Here is a 26,559-nt window from a genome sequence, read left to right on the forward strand (position 1 = left end):
CCTCCCCCCCACCCCGTCTCCGTCCTCCCCCCCCCCACCCCGTCTCCGTCCTCCCCCCCCCACCCCGTCTCCGTCCTCCCCCCCCCACCCCGTCTCCGTCCTCCTCCCCCCCCACCCCGTCTCCGTCCTCCTCCCCCCCCACCCCGTCTCCGTCCTCCTCCCCCCCCACCCCGTCTCCGTCCTCCTCCCCCCCACCCCGTCTCCGTCCTCCTCCCCCCCCACCCCGTCTCCGTCCTCCTCCCCCCCCACCCCGTCTCCGTCCTCCTCCCCCCCCACCCCGTCTCCGTCCTCCTCCCCCCCCACCCCGTCTCCGTCCTCCTCCCCCCCCACCCCGTCTCCGTCCTCCTCCCCCCCACCCCGTCTCCGTCCTCCTCCCCCCCCACCCCGTCTCCGTCCTCCTCCCCCCCCACCCCGTCTCCGTCCTCCTCCCCCCCCACCCCGTCTCCGTCCTCCTCCCCCCCCACCCCGTCTCCGTCCTCCTCCCCCCCCACCCCGTCTCCGTCCTCCTCCCCCCCCACCCCGTCTCCGTCCTCCTCCCCCCCCACCCCGTCTCCGTCCTCCTCCCCCCCCACCCCGTCTCCGTCCTCCTCCCCCCCCACCCCGTCTCCGTCCTCCTCCCCCCCCACCCCGTCTCCGTCCTCCTCCCCCCCCACCCCGTCTCCGTCCTCCTCCCCCCCACCCCGTCTCCGTCCTCCTCCCCCCCCACCCCGTCTCCGTCCTCCTCCCCCCCCACCCCGTCTCCGTCCTCCTCCCCCCCCACCCCGTCTCCGTCCTCCTCCCCCCCCACCCCGTCTCCGTCCTCCTCCCCCCCCACCCCGTCTCCGTCCTCCTCCCCCCCCACCCCGTCTCCGTCCTCCTCCCCCCCCACCCCGTCTCCGTCCTCCTCCCCCCCACCCCCGTCTCCGTCCTCCTCCCCCCCTCCCGTCTCTTCGTCCTCCCCCCCCCACCCCGTCTCCGTCCTCCTCCTCCCCCCCCCCACCCCGTCTCCGTCCTCCTCCCCCCCCACCCCGTCTCCGTCCTCCTCCCCCCCCACCCCGTCTCCGTCCTCCTCCCCCCCCCACCCCGTCTCCGTCCTCCTCCCCCCCCACCCCGTCTCCGTCCTCCTCCCCCCCCACCCCGTCTCCGTCCTCCTCCCCCCCCACCCCGTCTCCGTCCTCCTCCCCCCCCACCCCGTCTCCGTCCTCCTCCCCCCCCACCCCGTCTCCGTCCTCCTCCCCCCCCCACCCCGTCTCCGTCCTCCTCCCCCCCCCACCCCGTCTCCGTCCTCCTCCCCCCCCCACCCCGTCTCCGTCCTCCTCCCCCCCCACCCCGTCTCCGTCCTCCTCCCCCCCCACCCCGTCTCCGTCCTCCTCCCCCCCCACCCCGTCTCCGTCCTCCTCCCCCCCACCCCGTCTCCGTCCTCCTCCCCCCCCACCCCGTCTCCGTCCTCCTCCCCCCCCACCCCGTCTCCGTCCTCCTCCCCCCCCACCCCGTCTCCGTCCTCCTCCCCCCCCACCCCGTCTCCGTCCTCCTCCCCCCCCACCCCGTCTCCGTCCTCCTCCCCCCCCCACCCCGTCTCCGTCCTCCTCCCCCCCCCACCCCGTCTCCGTCCTCCTCCCCCCCCACCCCGTCTCCGTCCTCCTCCCCCCCCCACCCCGTCTCCGTCCTCCTCCCCCCCCACCCCGTCTCCGTCCTCCTCCCCCCCCCACCCCGTCTCCGTCCTCCTCCCCCCCCCACCCCGTCTCCGTCCTCCTCCCCCCCCCACCCCGTCTCCGTCCTCCTCCCCCCCACCCCGCCTCCTCCCTCCCCCCCCACCCCGTCTCCGTCCTCCTCCCCCCCCCACCCCGTCTCCGTCCTCCTCCCCCCCCCACCCCGTCTCCGTCCTCCTCCCCCCCCCACCCCGTCTCCGTCCTCCTCCCCCCCCCCGTCTCCGTCCTCCTCCCCCCCCACCCCGTCTCCGTCCTCCTCCCCCCCCCACCCCGTCTCCGTCCTCCTCCCCCCCCCCACCCCGTCTCCGTCCTCCTCCCCCCCCACCCCGTCTCCGTCCTCCTCCCCCCCCCACCCCGTCTCCGTCCTCCTCCCCCCCCCACCCCGTCTCCGTCCTCCTCCCCCCCCCACCCCGTCTCCGTCCTCCTCCCCCCCCACCCCGTCTCCGTCCTCCTCCCCCCCCCACCCCGTCTCCGTCCTCCTCCCCCCCCCACCCCGTCTCCGTCCTCCTCCCCCCCCCACCCCGTCTCCGTCCTCCTCCCCCCCCCACCCCGTCTCCGTCCTCCTCCCCCCCCACCCCGTCTCCGTCCTCCTCCCCCCCCACCCCGTCTCCGTCCTCCTCCCCCCCCCACCCCGTCTCCGTCCTCCTCCCCCCCCCACCCCGTCTCCGTCCTCCTCCCCCCCCCACCCCGTCTCCGTCCTCCTCCCCCCCCCACCCCGTCTCCGTCCTCCTCCCCCCCCCACCCCGTCTCCGTCCTCCTCCCCCCCCCACCCCGTCTCCGTCCTCCTCCCCCCCCCACCCCGTCTCCGTCCTCCTCCCCCCCCCACCCCGTCTCCGTCCTCCTCCCCCCCCCACCCCGTCTCCGTCCTCCTCCCCCCCCCACCCCGTCTCCGTCCTCCTCCCCCCCCCACCCCGTCTCCGTCCTCCTCCCCCCCCCACCCCGTCTCCGTCCTCCTCCCCCCCCCACCCCCCAGCCCGTCTCCTTCCTGTCCGAAACACAGACAGTGAGAGACACACCAGGGGGGACCGTCCCAGCACGCTGTTGGAGGACTCCCAGTGCTGCAGTCGGTAAGTAGAAAATGTTTTATTTATTGATTTTTTAAAACTTTTTTTTGATTGATTTATTGATGTATTTATCATTTATTATTGATGATGGCTCTTTATTTGTAAAACTGAAGTGTTTAATGTTTTTAAACTTCCCTTTAAACCCTCCCCCCATTCCCTACGCCTGATTTTCTAAAGTGTAGACAAGGTTTTTTCGAACGTACAAAAATCTTCACTTACTCCATTCTAAGTTAGTTTGGAGTAAGTTTTCACTGCCGAAACTTTGAAAACAGGTGTAAGTGGCCGGACACGCCCCCTTTTGAAAAAAAAAAAATATGTTCCAAAGTGAAACTGTTCTAACTGACTAGAACTAGAGCAAACTAAATGCCGAGAATTTGAATTTCTAAGATACTCCGTTCTACACCAGTTGCTCCAAAAAATCAGGAGCAACTGAGACCGAAACTTGGGCCCCTTAATGTGGGACCTTGTCAAAGGTCTTTTGAAAGTCCAAATACACTACATCCACTGGTTCTCCCTTGTCCACTCTACTAGATACATCCTCAAAAAATTCCATAAGATTTGTCAAAACCTGGCAGCCCTCTCCAACACCATCCCTGAACTAAATGGCCATTCTTCAATTTCAGTTTTAGTTGGTGAGCGTTGGCAATTCAATTTTGGGTCATCACAGTGGAGTCCAATACTGTGTTTTTTCCTCACCCCCTCTGCTTTCCTCTTCATATTTCTCTCTTTCCCTCTTTCCTTTGCCTCTGTTACTCTGCTTAGTTTACTGAGATTGAGAAATTGCTGGTGCGTAAAGTTTTTTCTCGTCATTTGGAGATTGTGTAACTGAATTAATGCCCTTTGCGGCGACTTCAATTTGCTAATTTTGTTATCTGCGAAAACTGCTTAATCTTTTAAACAGCAACTTAAACCGCGTTAGTCCTCAATCCTCCCAGTTGCACATGTAGCCCAGTTGTGTGGTATTCGGCAGGGTCTTGGCAACCATGATAAAACAAAAGTTTATCGTGTATTCCATGCATTTGAGTAAGTGCCAACTTTCAATCTCTTAAGTAGCCAATAAGGCTAGTGTCGTGCATCAGAGAAATTAAAGAAGCGTAAGGAAATATTTTATAATTTTGCCTTTTAAAATTTAAAGCTTAAACTAAATCTGGTCAATGTTGCTTAAATTTAGTAACGACCTGTGTAATACAGTCTGTCAATGATCAACATCATAAATATGTTTGCAATTAATGCTGGAATGTTTGACTGTAATCAATGTTAACCCTTTCCATAATACTGCTTTATACTTGCAACCCTGAGGCAATTTTGTAATGGATTCATTACTGGCTGAAAGTACTTCAAGCAGATAGCATGCAGCCAGTCACTTGAATATTTTGGAGCTTCTCCTATTTTAGTAGCTCACTTCAAAATAGCTCCAAAGTACATTCTTTCTTGCTATTTAATACAAATCTTGTCAGCAATGGCATAATGAATTGCAAAGCTTTACAGAGCAGCTATCCGTTACTCGTAGTTAGGTTCAATAAGCGTAAATTTGAAGACGAAAGGAACCAGTAACAGTCGGTACTTGTAGCTCACATTCTTGAGATGTAAGCCACAAGTAATCACTGGTGCATTTTTTTCTCTATTCCTTGAAGAGAAATCCTCATTGAAGGGTTCATATGTAGCGCCGAGAAGACAGCCATTTCACTCAAGCAGAAATCAGTGGCTCATTGGATCTTCCAGAAAAGCAGATAGAATTTTCACTACTAGGTGACCAGTAAAAAGTATCTGTGTAGTGTGCCTGTTAATCTTTACTAATCTCTACCGTAACTTTTTATTGACTGACAAGGAGTTGCCCATTTGAGGAATATATCATTCAGGGCGAGGTTCTATGCTGGCCTTATCCTTAAATGTTCAACTAAGAAATACATTGAGTAATTTTATAATAAAATTATAATTAGATGTGAAACTATTTTTTTCGCTGCGGCTCAGTGGGTAGCACATGCCTCTGAGTCAGATGGTTGTGGTTCAAACCCCACTCCAGGGACCTGAACACACATCTAGGTCGACATTTTAATGCAGTACTGAGGGAGTGCTCCTCTGCTGGAGGTGTCGTCATTCGGATAAGACGTTAAACAGAGCTCTCGGGTGGATGTAAAAGATCCCATCGCACTATTCGAAGAAGAGCAAGGGAGTTCTTCCTGGTGTGTTGGCCAATATTTATCCCTCATCCAATATCATTTGAACAGATTACCTGGATATTTTATATAGAATATACAGCACAGAAACAGGCCATTTGTCCTAACAAGTCCATGACTGCATTTATGCTCCACTTGAGCCGCCTCCTATCCTTCCTCATCCAGCCCCATCAGCATAGCCATCTCCTTCATATGCATATCTAGATTGTGTCTTTCTGTCTGTGTGTCTTTCTGTCTCTGTTGTATGTTATACCACCATGTTGTATGCAAATTGGCTACTACATTTACTGGCTGTGAAGCACTTTGGAGTATCCTGAGATTTTGAAAGGCGCTGTATAACTGCAAGTTCTTTCTTCCATAAAGTTACATAAATATATCATGGGGAAAAATATTCTCATTTGACACTGGGCCAATACCACTTTTCATCGGAATTACCTTTTCCTTTAGTGTTTGCATGGGAATTGAGGCAAAGGATCAGTTGCTTGCCACTGAGAGATTGTTATTAAAGACTTTCTAATGCACTGTACATTTTTTATTTTTCAGTCTTTGCTTATGGTGCAACAGGATCTGGGAAGACCCATACAATGCTGGGCAGTGTGGATCAGCCTGGAGTGATGTATCTCACTATGGTGGAACTGTATGAGAGAATCGAACAGATGAAAGATGAGAAAATTTGTGAAGTTGCTGTCTCATATTTGGAGGCAAGTTGACAGCTAATGTTTTTATCAAAATTCACATGCTAAGTACATTGGCAGAGCCTTATTGAATCCTGTTTAACCACTTTTTATATACCTTATTGTTTTAATTCCAAGCACTTTCACTGCTTTGCCGTCGAAGAATTCTCTGAAGGTTTTGATGTGGTGTTGAAGTCACAATAGAATCAGCTATTGATCTACTCCCAAAGAAAACTGACGGGTGGATGTCTATAAACAGACTACAAATGATAATGACTACTAGCAGAAGATTGATGCTAGTAAAAAGGCTGAGGGGTGACCTAATAGAGGTCTTTAAAATGATGAAAGGTTTTGATAGAGTGGATACAGAGAGAATGTTTCCACTTGTGGGGAAGAGCATAACTAGAGGCCATTAATATAAGATAGTCACCAAGAAATCCAATAGGGAATTCAGGAGAAACGTCTTTACCCAGAGAGCAGTGAGAATGTGGAACTCGCTACCACAGGGAGTGGTTGAGGCGAATAGTACGATGCATTTAAGGGGAGGCTAGACAAGCATATGAGGGAGAAGGGAATAGAGGGTTATGATGATAGATTTAGATGAGGAAAGACTGGAGGAGGCTCGAGTGGAGCATAAACGCCGGCATGGGCTGGTTGGGCCCTATGGCCTGTTTCTGTGCCGTATATCCGGTGTAAGGTTAGTACACCTGTTAATTCCTGGATTCTTTTACTTCAATCTGGTTCAGTAAAATTACTGAGTCGAATACCTCTTGTGCTTTGAACAAAGCAATCTTTATTACCGGCCAGTAAGACCTATCAGACAGAAGATATACTCTCTGGATAGAGCGTACACACTCCCTACGGATAGGTGAAGTTACATCGTAAAGCGTTAACAGTTATACAGTTTTGAAATCGGATAACAAAATACAAATGGATTGACAGTCTAACTCAGCCACTCATTAGTCAATCTATATGAGATGTTCTTCTTGAAAGCTCAAGTATTGTCTCTAAATGTTTCAATCTAATGGTGTGACTATTTACTGAGACCTTGCAATTCTGCAGATGTATTTCATGTTACAATGATATATTATTGGCAGGATTAGTGACTTGAAACCTTGAGACAGACTGTTAGCTATGCTGATGTTGCACTATTTGCAATCTGACATTCTCCCAGCTATTCTTCCATGGCTTATACATTTTCATATATCCCGTTTACTTTACTGTCCTTAATTCCATATATTCCGTTCAGATATCCACACACCTAGCATTGATTTTTGGGAGAGAAAACGAGCACTAGTCAAGACTGATGGTGAGGGACAATGGGCTTAAGTTTTTGGCTTATGTAAATAACTTACAAAACATTTTTAATTTGAGAACCGTTACAACAGTAACAATAATAATAACAACAACAGCAGCAAAGAAAGGCTGCACCCATCTCTCATCCCCATTAGCCTAAGACTGCCCGCTGCGCTTGGCCTTGGACTCTCCACCACCCCTGCCCGCAGGCGGTGGCAGTGTTTCTGGGGTTGGTACCAAGCTTATTCTTTTTAACATCTCGGGTACTGCGCACCTCTTCAGGGTGGGGGGGCATCAGCGTCAGGCGGCAAATTGGAGGGCCCGGCTTAGGGCTCTTCAGAGGGTGGTGTAGGGATTGGAGTGGGAGTGGCAGCTGATTGTGTCAATGGGCGCGGGGTCTGGGCGTGTTCCCTTATTGCAGTAGCTAACTCCAACATGCCGTCCCTCATGCACCCTGACAGTGTCTCAGCAGCTTGCAACATTCCCTCCCTCATGGCCAGTGAGGTGGTTTGCACTACCTCTGACATTCCCTCCCTCATGGCCACTATTCCCTCACTGATTCTCTCGGATATTGTTCCCATTTCTCGTGAGTGTTGTTACTTCCCCCACAGTCCCGCTACCTCATCACTCACCCCACTGATGGTATTCAGGAGTGATCAGGTAAGGTCAATGCTCTCCGCACTCAATGACATCATCTGAATCACATCTGTTACATCCTGAATCTCAGGAGAGCGTGGTGGTCGAGCTCTTCTTCCCCTTGGCCCCATGGGTGTGGCTCGCAACACACTACTGGAACCTGCAGTCTGGGACGGTGGGGCCCTGGGTGTGCCTTGCTGCGCCCCAACACTGGAAGCCGCAGCCTGGGACAGCGGGGCCTTGAGTGTGCCTCGCTGCACCCCACCACTGGGACCCGCAACCTCAGAAGGTGTGAAACCATGGAAAGTTCCACCAACACTCAGGGCTGGCACCTCCTCCAAAGTCAGGACAACAGTGGGAGCTTCATGTAGCTCCATCCCCTCCCACTCCCCCGCCCCCCCCCCCCCCCTTGGTCTGGAGGGTTGGATTGCAAGATGTTCTCTTCAGGCTCATCCTCATCTGAATCATCTTCTGCATCGTCTGGGTTGGCCTCCAGTTCTGCAAAATATAACAGAACAGACAAATGGTTAGCAGCAGAGGAGGGGGCAGGATTGGTAGCATGAGTAGGCACACACATCGCAGGCCAGGCAGCGGGTTAATTTGAAGGGCCACGATGAATTTGCAGGACTTGCCCTCTCCCTTGAGTGTGGGCCCACATGAATGGAGGTGCAGTAAGACTTGAGCTGTTGAATGCTTATGAACCATAAATTGAGATGGGTGTGAAATAATCTTTCATTTCAAGGCTTAGTGTTTGCCTTGTATTATTACAAATATGCTGGGTGAATGCCATCCTTGGTTTGAAATGCTGTAAACTTAATCTGGTAAGATTTAATGCTGTTGTTGCAGATTATGGGAAACGCTTACCCGAGAGAAATAGGACGTTTTAAAATTCAGCAAATATGGAAAGCTACCCTCTTGCAGAATGATTTCAAGGAAACTTCAATTCTCTAATAAAACATGAAAGCTATTTATTTAATCAGGAACTGCACTTGGATGTGTACTGCCTTAAGCAGTTTTGGCATTTGTGTTCTTCAACTTTTTTTTTAAAAAAACCTCAGTGACTCTCATTCTTGTGTCACAATAATCAGAAATTTTGCCACTCACTTTAAATAACATTGTGCTAGATGGGAAGAGGAGGGAGGGTGAATCAAGATGTGTAGTGTTATAGCCACATTCTGTGAAATAACAGTCTGTTTCAAATTGTGGGATTACCCATGTGATCTACTGGTAAAGAGTCAAATCATTGTCAGGCCATGTTGTGGTACAACTGGCAAGTTCATCTGGAACCTCTGCTTTTGGTCATTTGATTTTGGCAGCATTTGTGCTAATGGTGTACAAAAACATTTTTCAAAGTAGAGAGAGAATTGGGGCAAATGTAGTACCTGTAAGGGATAAATAGAAACTAGAGTGAAAGAAAATCTTGGATTTAAAAAGCGCCTTTCATGAGCATCGGAAGTCTCAAAGCGCATTACAGCCAATGAAGTCCTTTGGAAGTATAGACAATGTTGCAATGTAGAAATGCGACAGTCAATTTGTGCATAGCAAGCTCCCACACACAACAATATGATAATGACCAGATAATTTGTTTTTTGTTATGTTGATTGAGGGATAAATATTGGCCAGGTCACCAGGGATAACTCCCCTGCTCTTCTTCGAAATAGCGCCACGGGATCTTTTACGTCCACTTGAGAGAGCAGACGGGACCTCAGTTTAACGTCTCATCTGAAAGACGGCACCTCCGACAGTGCGGTGCTCCCTCATTGCTGCACTGGAATGTCAGTCTAGATTTATGTGCTCTAGTCCCTGGAGTGGGATTTGAACCCACATCCTTCTGTGATGAGACGTTAAACCGAGGTCCTCGTCTGTCCTCTGGGCTGATTTGGGCTTTTGTTCTCTGGTGTTTGGTGCGTTGTGGTTCGAAGTTGAATCCATTCTTTCCCAGCCTACAAACAACTGCATTTGTATAGTGCCTTTAATGTAGTAAAATGTTCCAAGGCACTTCACAGGACCATTATATCACGCATTGTCTAGACTCCCTCCTCTGTCTGAACTCATTCCCTGTCCTTTCTTCTCTGATGCTTACATTAGTAATTGTTCCTTTTCACTCTACAATCTGTTGTGACTTGTATTGCCATACGGCTTGCAATCCAGTTGCAATCCTGCTGTGCTTTCCACTTGTCCTCATCATCATCATAGGCAGTCCCTCGGAATCGAGGAAGACTTCCTTCCACTCCCAAAGTGAGTTCTCTGGTGGCTGAACAGTCCAATGAGAGAGCCACAGACCCTGTCACAGGTGGGACAGACATTCGTCGAGGGAAGGGGTGAATGGGGCTGGTTTGCCACGCGCTCCTTCCGCGGTCTGCGCTTGACCTCTTTGTGTTGAGACTCGAAGAACTCAATGCACTTTCTGCATCTCGGGCGGTCTTCGGCCAGTTTCTCCCAGGTGTCAGTGATGATGTCGCACTTTACCAGGGATGCTTTGAGGGTGCCCTTGTAACGCTTCCGCTACCCACCTTTGACTTGTTTACCATGAAGGAGCTCCGCATAAAGCATTTGCTTAGGGAGTCTCCTATCAGGCATGCGAACTATGTGGCCTGCCCAGCGAAGCTGATCGAGTGTGGTCAGTGCTTCAACACTGGGGATGTTAGCCTGGGCGAGGACACTGATGTTGATGCGCCTGTCCTCCCAGGAGATTTGCAGGATCTTGCGGAGACATCGTTAGTGATATATCTCCAGCGACTTGAGGTGCCTTCTATCCATCATCCATGCCTTAGATCCATACAGGAGGACGGGTATTACTACAGCCCTGTAGACCATGAGTTTGCTGGTAGATTTGAGGGCCAGGTCTTCAAACACTTTTCCTCAGACGGCCGAAGGCTGCACTGGCGCACTGGAGGCGATGCTGAATCTCCGCATCAATGTCTGCCTTTGTTGATGAGAGGCGCCCTAAACAGCCAGCGCCTCACAGCCAATCTGACGTGCCTTGATGACCCCGAGATGCTGAATGCTCACAGAGCTTGGTCTGCCCTCCAGGCCTCTAACTAGTGCTTGTAAAGAGACACTTGGTCACTCAACCAGAAAACTTGTCCTCAATCATACATGAAGTTGGCAGTTTACTGGAGCTCCAGCATGTGTCCAACTTTAATTACTTGAGCAAACTCTCTACCTAGGTTTATTCTTTGAAGGGAGGTGGAAGTAGGTGCAAATACAACACGGCTGCCTTGTGATTTCTGATTGATCTATTACGTTCCGGATCAATATTGGGATCTGCATATTCTATGATGGAGAAAGGGAGAGTGTAGGAATACTGGACCAATCAGCAGCAGGCTCACTACAATATTATAAATATTATGGATTCAAAACATTTAATTATTAGTTAGATTTTTGCTTTCCCTAACATGTCCGTGGCTTTTCAGCTTGGTCTCTAGGCTTTTGAGGAATAAATTCTCAGTTGCACCTACACACGCACACACCAAAACCTAGCCACAATTTCAATTCTATCAAGCAGAAAGCACTGCCTCGACCTTGATGCATAACACAAGGATGGGGTTGCATAACCATTTTATGGTTCTCAGTCCTCAAAATGATTTGCAATGTTCTTTGTATGTAGCATGACAATTGCCGTCTCGGTCTTTCCTAGGTTGTGCAACATGTAAGCTACAATTCCTGTGATTATGAAGGCTTTTCTGCGAGGTTTTTGTCTGTTTAAATCATTGTGCCTAGAGGCTTATCTTCAGCACTTAACTTTTGCTGAGAAAAGGAGATAAAGTTGAAGATAATAGTGATACGTATTTGCATATAAAATATCTTAAGCCTTTATATAATGGCCACATATTGCTTTTATATCTGCACCTCAATCAAGTGCGTACACACACTTCGTGACAGTTACCAACTTCGCTTGTAACCAGCTAACGAAAGAATGTGATCACACATAGTAAAGCACGTTTAATGGAATATAGATTTTAAATTGCAATAAATATATTTTTTTTACTGGAATTGAATTTTCTGTGGTTTGAACTTTTTTTTCTGCAGGTTTATGTTGGCATGTACTACCAGGAGGTAATATTGCATAATACCTAATACTGTTGTGGGCAATAATCAGGACCTATGGGAATTAAAGTTTTATTTTTAACTGTATTCCGGATGCTTCCGCTGAAGAATCTCTGTTCCAGTGCTTTATGATGTACCCTAATCAACCGTGAGGACCTGGGATATGATTTAGCGATGGGGCAGGTTGGGCCTGTACTCATTAGAGTTTTGAAGAATGAGCTGCAATCTTAATGAAGCATATAAGATTCTGAGGGGGCTTGACAGATGTTGAGGATGTTTCCCCTCATGGGGGAAATCTAGAACTAGGGGGCATAGTTTCAGAATAAGGGGTCGCCCATTTAAGACCGAGCTGAGGAGGAATTTCTTCTGAGGGTCGTGAATCTGTGGAATTGTCTACCAAAGAGAGCTGTGGAGGCTGAGTCATTAAATATTATTCAAGGCTGAGACAAACAGATTCTTGAACTATAGGGGAGTCTAGGGCTATGGGGAACAGGCAGGAAAGTGGAGTTGAGGCCAAGATCAGATCAGATCTTCTTGAATGGCGGAGCAGGATCGAGGGGCCGTAAGGCCTACTCCTGCTCCTATTTCTTAGGGCTCAGGGCCTCTCAGCGCACTGCTGTTCTTGTCCCCAGTGAGTTGAATCTGCCCTGTGTGAGTGATTATCACACCCAGACTCAAATGAGTCTGGCTTTTTTTTTAAGCTACTTTTATTTGTTTGAGGTTTTTGGGAGGCATGACTTTTCATCTGGGGTTATTATTGTGCGTTTTGATCTTTTCTTATGTAACCCTGAGAACATAATTTAAAAAAAAAGATTTTGAGCTTTTTAAAAAAAAAAAAATCCTTCCACACAGGTAAAGCTATTAAGTGAAATGAGCAATCGGACTGAACCGGAAGGGTCTTCACTCTGGCAAGACCTCTGAGATGAGATGTCCAGTTTTTTTTTTTCTCCTTCACTCTTTTTGTTCTCAAAGTGAGGACTTGCATGAGTGCATTCATGGGTACTGGCACTCCTTTGATACTTCACCTAATAGGCAATATTCGTGAGAGAGCCTGGACAGTAAGTGTCAAAACGGCAGTCGTAGTCACAGGCAAGCTGAATACCCTCCTTTCTTGACATGATATCACACTTGCAGCAGGAGTCACCAGTTAGTTACCAGTTGAGAAAGTTGGCCGTATTTTGCACTTATTGCTCTCAAAGCTTGAACCCATTGTGGTCATCCATGGCCCCTCTGGCTGAGATCAGCTGATTTGGCGCAGAGCATGAATCAAAGTAAGAATCTGTCTGGTTAGTGTTGCTCAATAGAATCATAGAAATGTACGGCACAGAAGGAGTCCATTCGGCCCATCGGCCGTAAAAGAGCTATCTAGCTCAATCCCACTTTCCAGCTCTTGGTCTGTAGCCCTGTAGGTTATGGCACTTCAAGTGCATATCCAAGTACTTTTTAAATGTAGTGAGGGTTTCTGCCTCTATCACCCTTTCAGGCAGTGAGTTCCAGACCCCCACCACCCTCTGGGTGAAAAAAGTTCTCCTCAATTCCCCTCTAATCCAACAATTTTTTTAATTTTACACCCCCTGGTTATTGACCTCTCTGCTTAGGGAAAATAGGTCCTTCCTATCCCCTCGATCATGACCCCTGATAAGTACTGCAAGAAACTATGCATTTTGGTCCTGAGCAATTGTATATACTTGTATTCATTTTATCTTTTTTTTCCCTCCATATTGTCAGGTGTACAATGAGCAGATTCAAGACCTGCTTGAGCCTAAAGGCTCACTGGCTGTGAGAGAGGATCCTCAGAAAGGAACAGTTGTCCAGAGGCTAAGCTATCATCAGGTAGGAGTCAGTCACTATGATGTTCACAGTACACTGCTGCTTGTTATCATTACGCTGCTGTTGAACATCATCAGTGTAGTTATAGTATTGACAAACCATGTTCAACATCTATTGATAGTTAAGAGAAAATTGAATTTATCATAGGCTCAACCTTTAAGTGGTAAGGATACTTTCGTGCATAGGAGATTTGCATGCAAGGTTTGGCCATGTTCAAGCAATATGTTCCAAGGTTCTGCATTGTATGAATTAGTGCTTTTATATTCTTTGAAGGTACTAAATATCACTAAAAGTAGCAACGCAGGTTAATAAGGCCATAAAAAAGCAAACAAATCACGGATTCATTTTTAGATGAATAGAATTGAAAAGCAGAGAAGTTAAATTTTGCTTAGACCACATTATGAACCGTTGTAGTCTCCATATTCCAGAAACACTGGAAAAGGTGAAAAAAATATTTACTACAATGATGGGTATAACCTCTAAGGAAAGACCATTGAACAGGCTGTGGCTCTTTTCTCTAGAAAGGAGAAGACTGAGGGGTCAGCTGATGGAGGTCTTTAAAATTATGAAAGGGTTTGATAGGATAGATGTAGAGATGTTTCCTCTTGCAGGCGAGATTAGAACTAGGGGCCATAAATATAAGATAGTCACTAATAAATCCAAGAGGGAACTCAGGAGAAACTTCTTTACCAAGATAGTGATGAGAATGTGGAACTCGCTAACACAGGGTTGAAGCAAATGTCATGGATGCATTTAAGGGGAAACCAGATAAACACATGAGGGAGAAAGGAATAGAAGCCTATGAAAAGTGTGGGAGGAGACTCGTGCAGAGCATAAACACAGGCATGGACCTGTTGAGCCAAGTGGCCTGTTTCTGTGCTGTAAATACGTTGTAAATATTTGAACATAGGAAGTAGGACTACTCTCTCGTCTGTTCCGCCATTTAATTCGATCATGCCTGATCTGTTTTCAATGATTATGGAGTGCAGATGAGGGGACATAGATATAAGATAAATGGCATTTCATTTTAAGTGCATGTTGTCTATTTTTGTAATGAATTATTGCCATTACATATTGCCCTGACATATGGGCAAGTGTTCCGGTTGGGGTTGGGCAGGATGTGCAATAAAAAGGCTGAGAGCCTGGTGCTTTGCCAGTTGAAGATATGGCTAGATGGCACATATTGTACATAGGTTTTAAGGAGGATCTTGTAGAGTTAGAGAAAGATACAGAAGTTTCTGGAAGGGAAATCCAGAGTGTAGAACCTACACAGCCGATGGCACGCTGTCAATGATGTGGTGAAGGGAAGGGGACGCATGCTCAACAAGGCAGAGTCTGAGGAACAAAGAGTTCTGGGGGTGGGGTTTGAGGAGGTTACAGAAATCGGGAGGGATATGACCGTGGTGGGATCTAAGCACGAGTGTGTGAATTTTAAATTGTAGGTTTGGGGTGGGGGGGCTGGGATTGAATGTAGGTCAGTGAGGATGGGATAATGGGTGAGAGTGACTTGGTGCAGAATAGGATATGGGCAACAAAGCATTATTGAATGATCTGACGTTTATGCAGCACGGAGGCCGGCCAGGAGAGCATTGGAATGGTCAAATCAGGAGGTGGCAAAGCCTTGGATGAAAATTTTGGCAGCAGATGGGCTGAGGCAGAGGTGGTCAATGTTCCAGAGGTAGAAGGAAGTGGTCATTGTGATGGGAGAGGATATAGAATGGGGATAAAAACAGAAAATGCTGGAAATCTCACTGGGTCATAAGAACATAAGAAATAGGAGCAGGAGTAGGTCATACGGCCCCTCGAGCCTGCTCAGCCATTCAATAAGATCATAGCTGATCTGATCAGGACTCAGCTCCACTTCCCTGCCCACTCCCCATAACCCCCTATTGTTTAAGAAGCTGTCTATTTCTGTTTAAATTTATTCAATGTTCCAGCTTCCACAGCTCTCTGAGGCAGTGAATTCCACAGATTTACAACCCTCAGAGAAGAAATTTCTCCTCGTCTGTTTTAAATGGGTGGCCACTTATTCCAAGATCATGCCCTCTAGTTCTAGTCTCCCCCATTAGTGGAAACACCCTTTCTGCATCCACTCTGTCAAGCCCCTCATAATCTTATACATTTCGATAAGATCACCTCTCATTCTTCTGAATTCCAATGAGTAGAGGCCCAACCTACTCAACCTTTCCTTATAAGTTATCCCCGGAATCACCCTAGTGAACTTTCTCTGAACTGCCTCCAAAGCAAGTATATCCTTTCGTAAATATGGAAACCAAAACTGCACACAGTATTCCAGATGTGACCTCACCAGTACCTTGTATAGCTGTAGCAAGACTTCCCTGTTTTTATACTCCACCCCCTTTGCAATAAAGGCCAAGATGTATAGAAACATAGAAAATAGGTGCAGAAGCAGGCCATTGGGCCCTTCGAGTCTGCACCACTATGCAATATGATCATGGCTGATCATTCCCTCAGTACCCCTTTGCTGCTTTCTCTCTATACCCCTTGATCCCTTTAGCCGTAAGGGCCATATCTAACTCCCTCTTGAATATATCCAATGAACTGGCAATACCCGCATCTAACCTGTCCCGTCCCGTCCGAATCTTGTATGTTTCTATGAGATCCCCTTTCATCCTTCTAAACTCCAATGTGAGACCACACCTTGAGTATTGTGTGCAGTTTTAGAAACATAGAAAATAGGTGCAGGAGTAGGCCATTCGGCCCTTCGAGCCTGCACCGCCATTCAATGAGTTCATGGCTGAACATGCAACTTCAGTACCCCATTCCTGCTTTCTCGCCCTTGATCCCCCTAGTAGTAAGGACTATATCTAACTCCTTTTTGAATATATTTAGTGAATTGGCCTCAACAACTTTCTGTGGTAGAGAAAGCCACAGGTTCACAATTCTCTGGGTAAAAACATTTCTCCTCATCTCGGTCCTAGATGGCTTACCCCTTATCCTTGGACTGTGACCCCAGGTTCTGGACTTCCCCAACATCAGGAACATTCTTCCTGCATCTAACCTGTCCAAACTTGTCAGAATTTTATATGCTTATATGAGATCCCCTCTCATTCATCTAAATTCCAGTGAATATAAGCCTAGTCGATCCAGTCTTTTTTCATATGTCAGTCCTGCCATCCCAGGAATCAGTCTGGTGAACCTTCGCTGCACTTCCTCAATAGCAAGAATGTCCTTCCTCAGAGTAGAGACCAAAACTTGTATTCAATGGAGTTCAGAAGAATGAGAGAGGATCTCATAGAAACTTTTAAAATTCTGACGGGTTTAGACAGATTAGATGCAGGAAGAATGTTCCTAATGTTAGGGAAGTCCAGAACCAGGGATCACAGTCTAAGGAAAAGGGGTAAGCCATTTAGGACCGAGATGAGGAGAAACTTCTTCACCCAGAGAGTGGTGAACCTGTGGATTTCTCTACCACAGAAAGTTGTTGAGGCCAATTCACTAAATATATTCAAAAAGGAGTTAGATATAGTCCTTACTACTAGGGGGATCAAGGGCGAGAAAGCAGGAATGGGGTGCTGAAGTTGCATGTTCAGCCATGAACTCATTGAATGGCGGTGCAGGCTCGAAGGGCCGAATGGCCTACTCCTGCACCTATTTTCTATGTTTCTAAAACTGCACACAATACTCGAGGTGTGGTCTCACATTGGAGTTTAGAAGGATGAGAGGGGATCTCATAGAAACATACAAGATTCGGATGGGACGGGACAGGTTAGATGCGGGTATTGCCAGTTCATTGGATATATTCAAGAGGGAGTTAGATATGGCCCTTACGGCTAAAGGGATCAAGGGGTATAGAGAGAAAGCAGCAAAGGGTACTGAGGGAATGATCAGCCATGATCTTATCGAATGGTGGTGCAGGCTCAAAGGGCCGAATGGCCGACTCGTGCACCTATTTTCTATGTTTCTCACCAAGACCCTGTACAACTGCAGTAAGACCTCCCTGCTCCTATACTCAAATCCTCTCTATGAAGGCCAACAAGCCATTTGCTTTCTTTACTGCCTGCTGTATCTGCATGCCTACTTTCAATGACTGATGTACCATGACACCCAGGTCTCCGTGCACCTCCCCTTTTACTAATCTGTCACCATTCAGATAATCTGTCTTGTTTTTGCCACCAAAATGGATAAGCTCATATTTATCCACATTTTACTGCATCTGCCATGCATTTTTCCACTCGCCTAACCTGTCCAAGTCACCCTGCTGCCTCTTAGCATCCCCTCACAGCTCACACTGCCACCCAGCTTCGTGTCATCTGCAAACTTGGAGATATTACATTCAATTCCTTCGTCTAAATCATTTAATATATATTGTAAATAGCTGGGGTCCCAGCACTGTACCTTGCGGTACCCCCACTAGTCACTGCATGCCATTCTGAAAAGGACCCACTCTTTGCTTCCTGTCTGCCAACCAGTTCTCTATCCACGTCAATACATTACCTCCCATACCATGTGATTTCATTTCATTTTGCATACTAATCTCCTGTGTGGGACCTTGTCAAAAGCCTTTTGAGAGTCCAAATACACTACATCCATTAGTTCTCCCTTGTCCACTCTACTAGTTACATCCTTAAAAAATTCTAGATTTGTCGAGCATGATTTCCCTTTCATAAATCCATGCTGACTTGGACTGATTTGGCAGCAAGGGGGCTAAAGACAACAGTTTTGTTCTACTCAATGTTTCACTGGAGGAAGTTGTAGCTCATCCAGGACTGGATGTCAATCAAATAGTCTGAATACTCACAGTGGAGTGGTCGAGAGACATGATGGAGAGGTTGAGTTGGGTGTTTTCAGTGTACCTGTGGAAGTTGACCGGTGTCGTCGGATGATACCACAATGGCAGCAGAGGAATAGGGGGCCAAAGATAGATCTCTGCAGGTAATGGTGCAGGGGTAGGAAGAGAAGCTATTGCTGGAGAGGCTATAGCTACAATTGGTTAGGCAAGAGTGGAACTGGAGCTGGACAATGCAGGAGAAATCTTGAAACAGAATGGTGTGATCAGCCGTGTCGAAGGCAGCAGAGGTTGAAGAGGATAAATGCACCATGCACTGTCCGAGAGGATGCCATTTGTTTTTTTGATCAGGGCCATTTTAGAACTATTGCAGTGGCAGAACCCTGATTGAAGAGATTCAAGCGTGGAGTTGCAGGAAAGATGAGCATGGATTTGGGAGGTGACAACTCGTTCAAGGACATTGGAGACGAAAGGGAGGAGGTAGCTTGGAACGGCAGAGGGGTTGAGGCTCTTTTGAGGAAGGTTGTTGACTGTGGTTTAGAAAAGCCGAGGGGAGGGAATTATTTTCAATGTCAGCTAGCACGAGCACCAAGAAAGGAAATTGGCTTAAGTGGAAATGGGAGCTGATGGAGATGGATCTCCTGCTCAAGTTGAGTTCGGACGGGGCATGACTGCAAATAGAAGATGAAATATAGAGGACTGCAGGAAAAACAGTGTGTCCCATATAACCATAAATAGAAGACTGTGCACATGTTTTCTGAAATGAATACTGATGGGGAAAAATGGGAAGCGGGCAAAATTCCAACACTTCATTGTAGAAGTGTTGGAGGTTTTGGCCATTTCCTCCTGCTTCCCATCCTTATGGAACATTGATAGTTTATTAATATATCTCTGTCTGAGGCATAAAAGGGTAGTGACTTGGCATCAAAATTACTTCCTCATAGAATACTTTTTGCTTTAAAAGAGAGTACCAGTATTTGTTACCCATGAATGAGAGTGAGGAGGAAGAGTACTCTGCATGATCCAAGAATGTTCAGCTTTTGGACCTGAACATTCATGCATCTGCTCAATATCCCAACAAGCCGTAACACAATCTGATAAATCGGCGCGTGTACCTGTTCACAAGAGTAAACGAAACTTAGTCTGCTGAATTTAAAAAGTTGTTGTCTTAAAAACTGTTTTCTGTTTTGTTCAATCGCACAGCCCAAATCTGCCAAAGACCTTTTAGAGATGTTGGCAAATGGAAACCTGAGTAGAACGCAACATCCAACCGACGCCAATGCCACGTCCTCACGATCCCATGCTGTTTTTCAGGTTAAAACAAACTGTCAGAACGAATCTAATTTTTTGATTAAAATATTTCCAAATTGCATGTCATCCACAGGACCTCCTAAGGATCTGTTTTATACATGTACACCTGGAATTGGGTGCTTGATTCATCTCAATAATCAGTTGTAAATGATTCCAATTTATTTTAACCTCAGAATTTGCACCTCTCAAATTGCTGCCCAGTAGCACATAAGCATGATTGGTCTGGGGTATCCTGTACTGCAGTTGTTCCAACCTGCCACACCGCACAGTGGCATGCTGCAAGTATGTACTGCAATTTTCTGTGCAGAATTCCCCATTGGTGCAATGCCATCACAGGGAGGCATCAACCAAAAGCTAAGTGCTTCCCAAATGCCTGGGAAGGCAGACAATCCTGCTCTGCCTGCTCTTTTACACTAAACAGCAAGCTCAAATGGTAATGCCAGGACCCGGTGAATGGTACATGGGAGAGGGCAGGGACTCTTTGAGCCAAGAAAATTACATTTTTTTTTAAAATTTGTTCATGGGCATTGCTGGCAAGGCCAGCATTTATCGCCCATCCTTAATTGCCTTGCTCGGCCATTTCAGAGGGCTGTTAAGAATCAACCACACTGGTCTGGAGTCACATATAAGCCAGATCAGGTAAGGATGGCAGATTTCCTTCCCTGAAGGACATTTGTGAACCAGATGGGTTTTTATGGCCATAAATTAGTTTCATGGTCACCATTGCTGATCCTCGCCTTTATTCCAGATTTATTTAATTAACTGAATTTAAATTCCCCAGCTGCCGTGTTGGGATTTGAACTCGCGTCTCCAGATCATTAGTCCAGGCCTCTGGATTACTAGTCCAGTAACATAACCACTATGCTACCATACCCTGATAAATGAGATATAGTGGTAACCCTAAAACAAATAAGAAACAGTTAACTATTTCAGTGCATTGTGCTACGGAGAAGCAGGTCTAAGAACTGATAGTGTTCATCAAGACTGACCAAGAAACTGAATCTGTGTCTGGGAAGCCGGTACTGTGATTTATTTTATTGGGCTTCCTTATTTCATGTAATTGATGACATTTCTTTTTCACAAAATAGGTCCATGTGAAGCAACAAGATCGTATTGCCAGCATCAGCAAGAATCTGCGGATGGCTAAGATGTGCTTGATTGACTTGGCTGGATCAGAGCGAGCCACTGCGACCAAGGCCCAGGGAGCACGGTTTAGGGAGGGGGCAAACATAAACCGCTCACTGCTTGCATTAGGAAACGTAATTAATGCACTGGCAGATGGCAAGGTACAACAGATTATTCCTTTTATTAAAAGGAAGGGGCACAGATTTCATAACTGGATTTTGGTAAACTTTTTTTGGAACACAAACACACCATAAATGATGTAAGTTGTCACCTCGTGACGTTACGGCAAATATCATCTGTGCCACACTTCTCATTTCCACCAAATAGTCACAGGTTGGCCAAATATTTTTTCTTGAAGCCTGTGCCCCTTTAAGAGTTACAAGTGATGACAGAATCCTACTGAATGTTTGCCTTCATTCCATAGAAAATAACTGATGAGCAGTTATATTAATTTGCGTAGTTTAATGAATACGAACACCAGGACGGAATATAATTTGCCCCAATATTACTGCACTGCCTGTTACACTACCTTTCTACATACTCAGCAGAGGTCATCCTATTCCCACAGGGAGGGAGTGTTGGTCTGCTGTTTTGCCTCCCAGCGGATGGTGGAAATGCAGCAACATGGGTACCTGGGAACAGGTCTCCTGCCCACTCTTTTTTTTTGAATGGGGATGGCACACAGTAAAAACCATAAGGTACGGAAAAACAAAAACCTGGTTGGGTGGGGAGGTGGTGGAAGCTGCCTCCAAGTCAGAAGATTATATGCTCAAGTCCCACTTCAGCTTGAGCACGTGATCTAGGCTGACACTCCAGTGCAATTCTGAGGGGAGTGCTGCACTGTCGGAGGTACTGTCTTTTGAATGAGATGTTAGAATGAGGCTTTAGCTTCCCTCTCATCTGGACATTAAAGATTCGTTATTGATGGCATTCTTTGAAGAATAGCAGAGTTCTCCCTGGTGTCATGGCCAATATTTATCCCTCATCCAATCATCACTAAACTGATTATCTGGTCATTATCTCATTGCTCTTTGTGGAACCTTGCTGTGTGCAAATTAGCTGCTGGGTTTCCTACATTACAACAATTATGGGACTACACCTCAGAAGTACATCTGGTTGCTTTTCGACGTCCTGCGGTTATGAAACGAGCCATATAAATACAAGTTCTTACTTTGCCTGCTGTAACAACTTCTTGGGCAGTCCCTCGGAGACGAGAATGACTCGCTTCCGCACTAAAAATGAGTTCTCTGGTGACTGATGAGTCCAATGCGGGACCTACAGTCTCTGTCACAGGTGGGTCAGATGGTGGTTGAAGGAACGGATGGATGGGGTGCCCACTCTTTCCATGCACTCCTTCTGCTGTCTACGCTTGGCTTCAGCTTGCTCCTGGTGAAGAGATTCGAGGTGTTTGGCGCCTTCCCGGATGCTTTTCCTCCACTTTGAGCGATCTTGAGCCAGGGATTCCCAGGTGTCGGTAGGGATGTTGCACTTTTTTTTAAGGAGGCTTTGAGGGTGTCCTTGTAGCGTTTCCTCTGCCCACCTGGGGTTCGCTTGCCGTGTCGAAGCTCCGAGTAGAGAACTTCTTTTGGGAGTCTTGTATCGGGCAAGCCTGCTATAACCAGCTGATATTAAAGACAAAATTAATATTGAGTGACGAATAAAGTTGCACTCGGGTGCAATACAGTTGTCAGAAATGTTATGTAGACTAAAAGGGATAGCATGCTCTGAGTGCAACAACACTTTGAAGGGAAGACATTCTGTCCAGCTGCAGCAGACCTTTAGGAAGGATGCTCTCCAAATGCAGCGTGTTTCATTGTTAATAAGACATACTACATATTTCATCGATTGCTATGCAGAGGGGTTCGGGTGGAAGTTACTAATGGAAGCTGTTTTCTTTTATTCCTCTACCTACTCAGGGTAAAAAGGCCCATATCCCTTACCGAGATAGCAAGCTGACCCGACTCCTTAAGGACTCGTTGGGGGGAAACTGCCGGACAGTGATGATTGCAACTGTGAGCCCTTCAGCTATGAGTTATGAAGATACATATAATACATTAAAGTATGCAAACCGTGCTAAGGACATCAAATCCTCAGTAAGTTTAATCATGTTTATCCTATTATATTTGACCTTCTCTCATAATGCTAAAAATGTCCAATATTGATCAGTTTTACCCATCTTCTATCAGTCCTTAAATTATGGTATTTATGAAAAAGAAACGGCAACTGTCTAATTGTGATAATGGGTGCACAAAAATAATTTGTTCTGTTTTCAAACACTACTTCCTCTGTCTGTCTATGCTGGGATAAATGCAAAGGGCAGCTTAAAAAATGCTGGGATGGGACGTATTCCCAATATTCTATGCAACAGTAACGTAGGACACCAGCTCGGATTGGTGGTTCCCACAGCTCCGTATTAAGATTCTGCTCGGCAGCGGGGATAAGTAGAAGCTGCTCTCATCTGCCGCCTACAGGACAGCTGGGGCAGTTTTCGGTTGAGGCTTGCGCAGGTCGCCCGATTGGCTGAGTTCTGAGGTGGTGCCGTGACAGTAAAAGAAACCCAAGTGTGAAGAAAAATTGAAGCAACAAATTCCTCGGGGCTTTTTTTTGTGTGAAGTTTAGAGGAGTTTTTGGGAATGGGAAGTATGCTGGTGCAGTTGAGACATGCTTTTTTGAAGTTAGGGTTGAACTACATTATAAGGGCCCATCAGCTTAACCACTAACCTGAGGCGTGCATGACGTGCAGCGTACTTGATGCTTTCTGGGTGCTGAGGAGAAAAAAAAGTTGCATGCCCCAGCTTTGCGATCCATTAACTTAACTTGATGAATGCAAAGCAGCTACTTATTTTCAGGGCTCTGCTTTGCAATAAGTCAAATCCATTTTTATTTCATGGAAGGTCTGGAATTTTTACTAGTGGTTTGGGGGATCGTATTCTCTTATGCTGCCCATTTTTAACATGAAAACTGCAAACCAGCAGCTTTGCTTATATTTGTGCCCAACCTGCTCTCAAGAGCAAGTCCTGGTTTCCGGAAATCGAACTAAATGCCGGAAAGGGGCAGGCGGTTGGTTAGTCTCTGAAAGAGGAAGAAAGTTTAATAGTTCAGCTAAGTCCCATCCCAAAAGTTTCAGATGTTCGTTAATCTATGTGTTGATAGCGTTCTCTGTAGCTTTGCGCTTCAGAGTTTGATTACTTCAACCAAGGTCAAGGCACTCATAGAGAGAGGGGAAAAAATCATTTTCAAATATCATTGAAGGGTCTCAGTGTTGATACTTCCTCTTTAAGACGCTGTTCTCCTGTGAAAATAGCGCATTTTCCTGCCATTCTCGATACTAATCACCAGTTTTAGGAAGGGGGGGGGAAAATAATTGTATGTGGACACTGATCTATTTCTATTTCTGTTACAGCTGAAGAGTAATATTGTGAGCCTGGACTGTCACATAAGTAAATATGCAACCATATGCGAGGAGCTACGGAGAGAGGCATGTGATTATTTTTTTTAAACTTCATTTGTGTGGTCTAAATTGGACATTCAGATCCAGATCCTATCTGCAGTGGGACAAGTGCTGTGTGAGCCCCTTGTCTGTATCTTTAAAGCTCGCTAGTGTCAGGGACTGTTCCTTCAGATTGGAAACATACTAGTTTTTTTAAAAGGGTGAATAAGCCAGAGCTGGGTAACTATAGCCCCATTAGTTTGACCTCCAATAGGTAAAATGCTCAGTGGTATGCCCATATGACCCGCTTAGAGAAGGTGTCATCGGGAACACTCCATACCATTTCTGGAAAATAAAATTGTTTTACTAAATTGATCGAATTTTTTTGACGAAGTTGCTAAGTTAGTGGATGAGGACATTGTACAAAGTTTTCACCCGAGCCAGAGACAAATTCATCTCTGTTGAAGGAATACAGAGAATCAGCATTCACCACACGAGCCAGTAACCTATTCCGCAGATCCGTTATTCTCCTGGAAAGAAGAACTGCCGAACATCCAACTTAGTTTTTCTCTTCGTTAACTTGTAAGCTTGACCCCGGTCCTCCTTAAACCATTCAGTTGAATTTGTCCACGTAAACACAATTTATTCCCTTTTTTATTATTTTATAAACCGCAACCATTTCCTTTATAACCATGAATACACTTCAAAAGTACTTATTTGGCTGTAAACGCTTTAAGATATCCTGAGGCTATGAAAGCTGCTATATAAAGGCAAGTTCTTTCTTTCAGTCAAATCACTTCAAGTCTAGGCCTCTCAAGAAAGCAGAGTCTCTCTGGGTAACTAAGGTATTTGAAACTTGAATTAATCTTGTGGTCCTCCTCTGTACCCTTTCCAAAGACTCAGTATTGCCCACATGGGGAGACCAAACTGGAGACAATGTTCAAACTGACTATTGTAACTGTCAGCTGTGGCTCAGTGGGTAGCACTCTCACCTCTGAGTCAGAAGGTTGTGTGTTCAAGTACCACTCCAGAAAGTTGAGCACAACAATCTCAGTACTGAACTGGAGTGTCAGGCTAGGGAGTGCTGCACTGTCAGAGGTGCTGTCTTTTGAATGAGACGATAAACTGAGGTCCAGTCTGCTCTCTCAAGTGGATGTAAATAATTCCATGGCACTATTTCGAAGAAGAGCAGGGGAGTTCTCTCCGATGTTCTGACCAATATTTATCCCTCAATTAACATCACTAAAACAGATTATCTGGTCGCCACCTTGTTTGTAGGAGCTTGCTGTGCGTAAATTGGCTGTAACGTTTCCTACGTTACAACAGTGACTACACTTCAAAAAGTATTAACTGTAAAGCGCTTTGGGATGTTCAGTGGTCGTGAAAGGCACTATAAATGCAAATCAAGGTATTTTACAAGGACAAACTCGTGTGCTTACGAGAGGCTACTCTACAAGCTAGAATCGTACAATTAATGCAGGAGATTAAGAATTGGCAATGTCCTTGAGCTGAAAATATTGTCAATGGATTTGAGTTTGCTTCGAGACAGGGTTACCTGTAGTGTCCCACAGGGATCGATGTTGGGACCGACATTCCCTGTAAGCATGGCAACGCAGTTGTCTGCCGGTCCCGCGCAGCCCAGGACCAGCTTTTCCAATGTAAAATTTTGTGCATGCTTAAATCTTTAGGCCATAAAGCCTGTTACAGGGCCCATGCACCCAAATTTAAAATTAAGGGAACATTATTTAGGACTGTTGATCTTTGCTATCTTCATGAATGACCTAGATGCAAGTGTTGGGTGAATAATCTGCAAGTTTGCAAATGATACAATGTGAGAGTGCTAGAAAAAAAAGAAAGGCTTGCATTTATATAGCGCCTTTCACGAACGTCAGACGTCGCAAAGCGTTTTACAGCCAATTAAGTACTTTTGGCGTGTAGTCACTGTTGTAATGAGTTAGGACTGTAGAGGGTTTTAAACTATTGCCATGAAATCTCAATGTGTTGGGATAATGGGCCCGTACTTGAAAAAACGTCGTGTTATGCATGTGGCCTGCCTAATGCTAAATACACATAGAGAATTGAAGACAGATCTGGCTGTTGGTGTATCACTCTCTTAAGGTTCATGATCAATACCGTGAGGCTATACCTAAAGCAAACAAGGGATTTGGTTGTGTTCACAGGACAATTCACTCCAAAACAAAACATACCATTTAGTCTGTGGAATTGGATACTATATGATATAAGTGTGCATATTTTCCATTTGTCAGTGGCCTTTAGACTGCTCTCTAAACTTTGTTTCCTCACCCCTCTCATTTGTTTCCCCCCCGCCCCTCCACGAGTCTTATCCTCAAGTGGAAAGTTAGCATGTCCCAACATGGAGCCTGGAAAGAAGAGAAAAGACTTGTAAAAAATCAGTGAACAATACAGTTTCTGTATTGTAGATTGTTTTTTGATTCTCCAAAGGGAAATTGTGTACAGTATTTAGCATTAATATAAAAATGGACTTTGTTGTAATATCCTCTGCCGAC

At 46.6% G+C, this 26,559-nt stretch overlaps 1 protein-coding gene across 1 annotated transcript in view; it reads left to right on the forward strand.

The window, feature by feature from the left end:
* The window catches only part of LOC139230045 (kinesin-like protein KIF18B), a 92,637-nt gene that overhangs the window by 6,248 nt on the left and 59,830 nt on the right, over positions 1–26,559 (forward strand). The window contains exons 3-8 of the mRNA XM_070861810.1: positions 5,473–5,630; positions 13,314–13,418; positions 19,369–19,479; positions 20,565–20,762; positions 22,518–22,694; positions 24,005–24,079. Of these exons, the coding sequence (XP_070717911.1) occupies positions 5,473–5,630; positions 13,314–13,418; positions 19,369–19,479; positions 20,565–20,762; positions 22,518–22,694; positions 24,005–24,079 (824 nt within the window). The remainder of the gene's footprint in view (positions 1–5,472; positions 5,631–13,313; positions 13,419–19,368; positions 19,480–20,564; positions 20,763–22,517; positions 22,695–24,004; positions 24,080–26,559) is intronic.

The sequence above is a fragment of the Pristiophorus japonicus genome, chromosome 19 (assembly GCF_044704955.1).
Source record: "Pristiophorus japonicus isolate sPriJap1 chromosome 19, sPriJap1.hap1, whole genome shotgun sequence".
In the NCBI taxonomy this organism is placed as follows: domain Eukaryota; kingdom Metazoa; phylum Chordata; class Chondrichthyes; family Pristiophoridae; genus Pristiophorus; species Pristiophorus japonicus.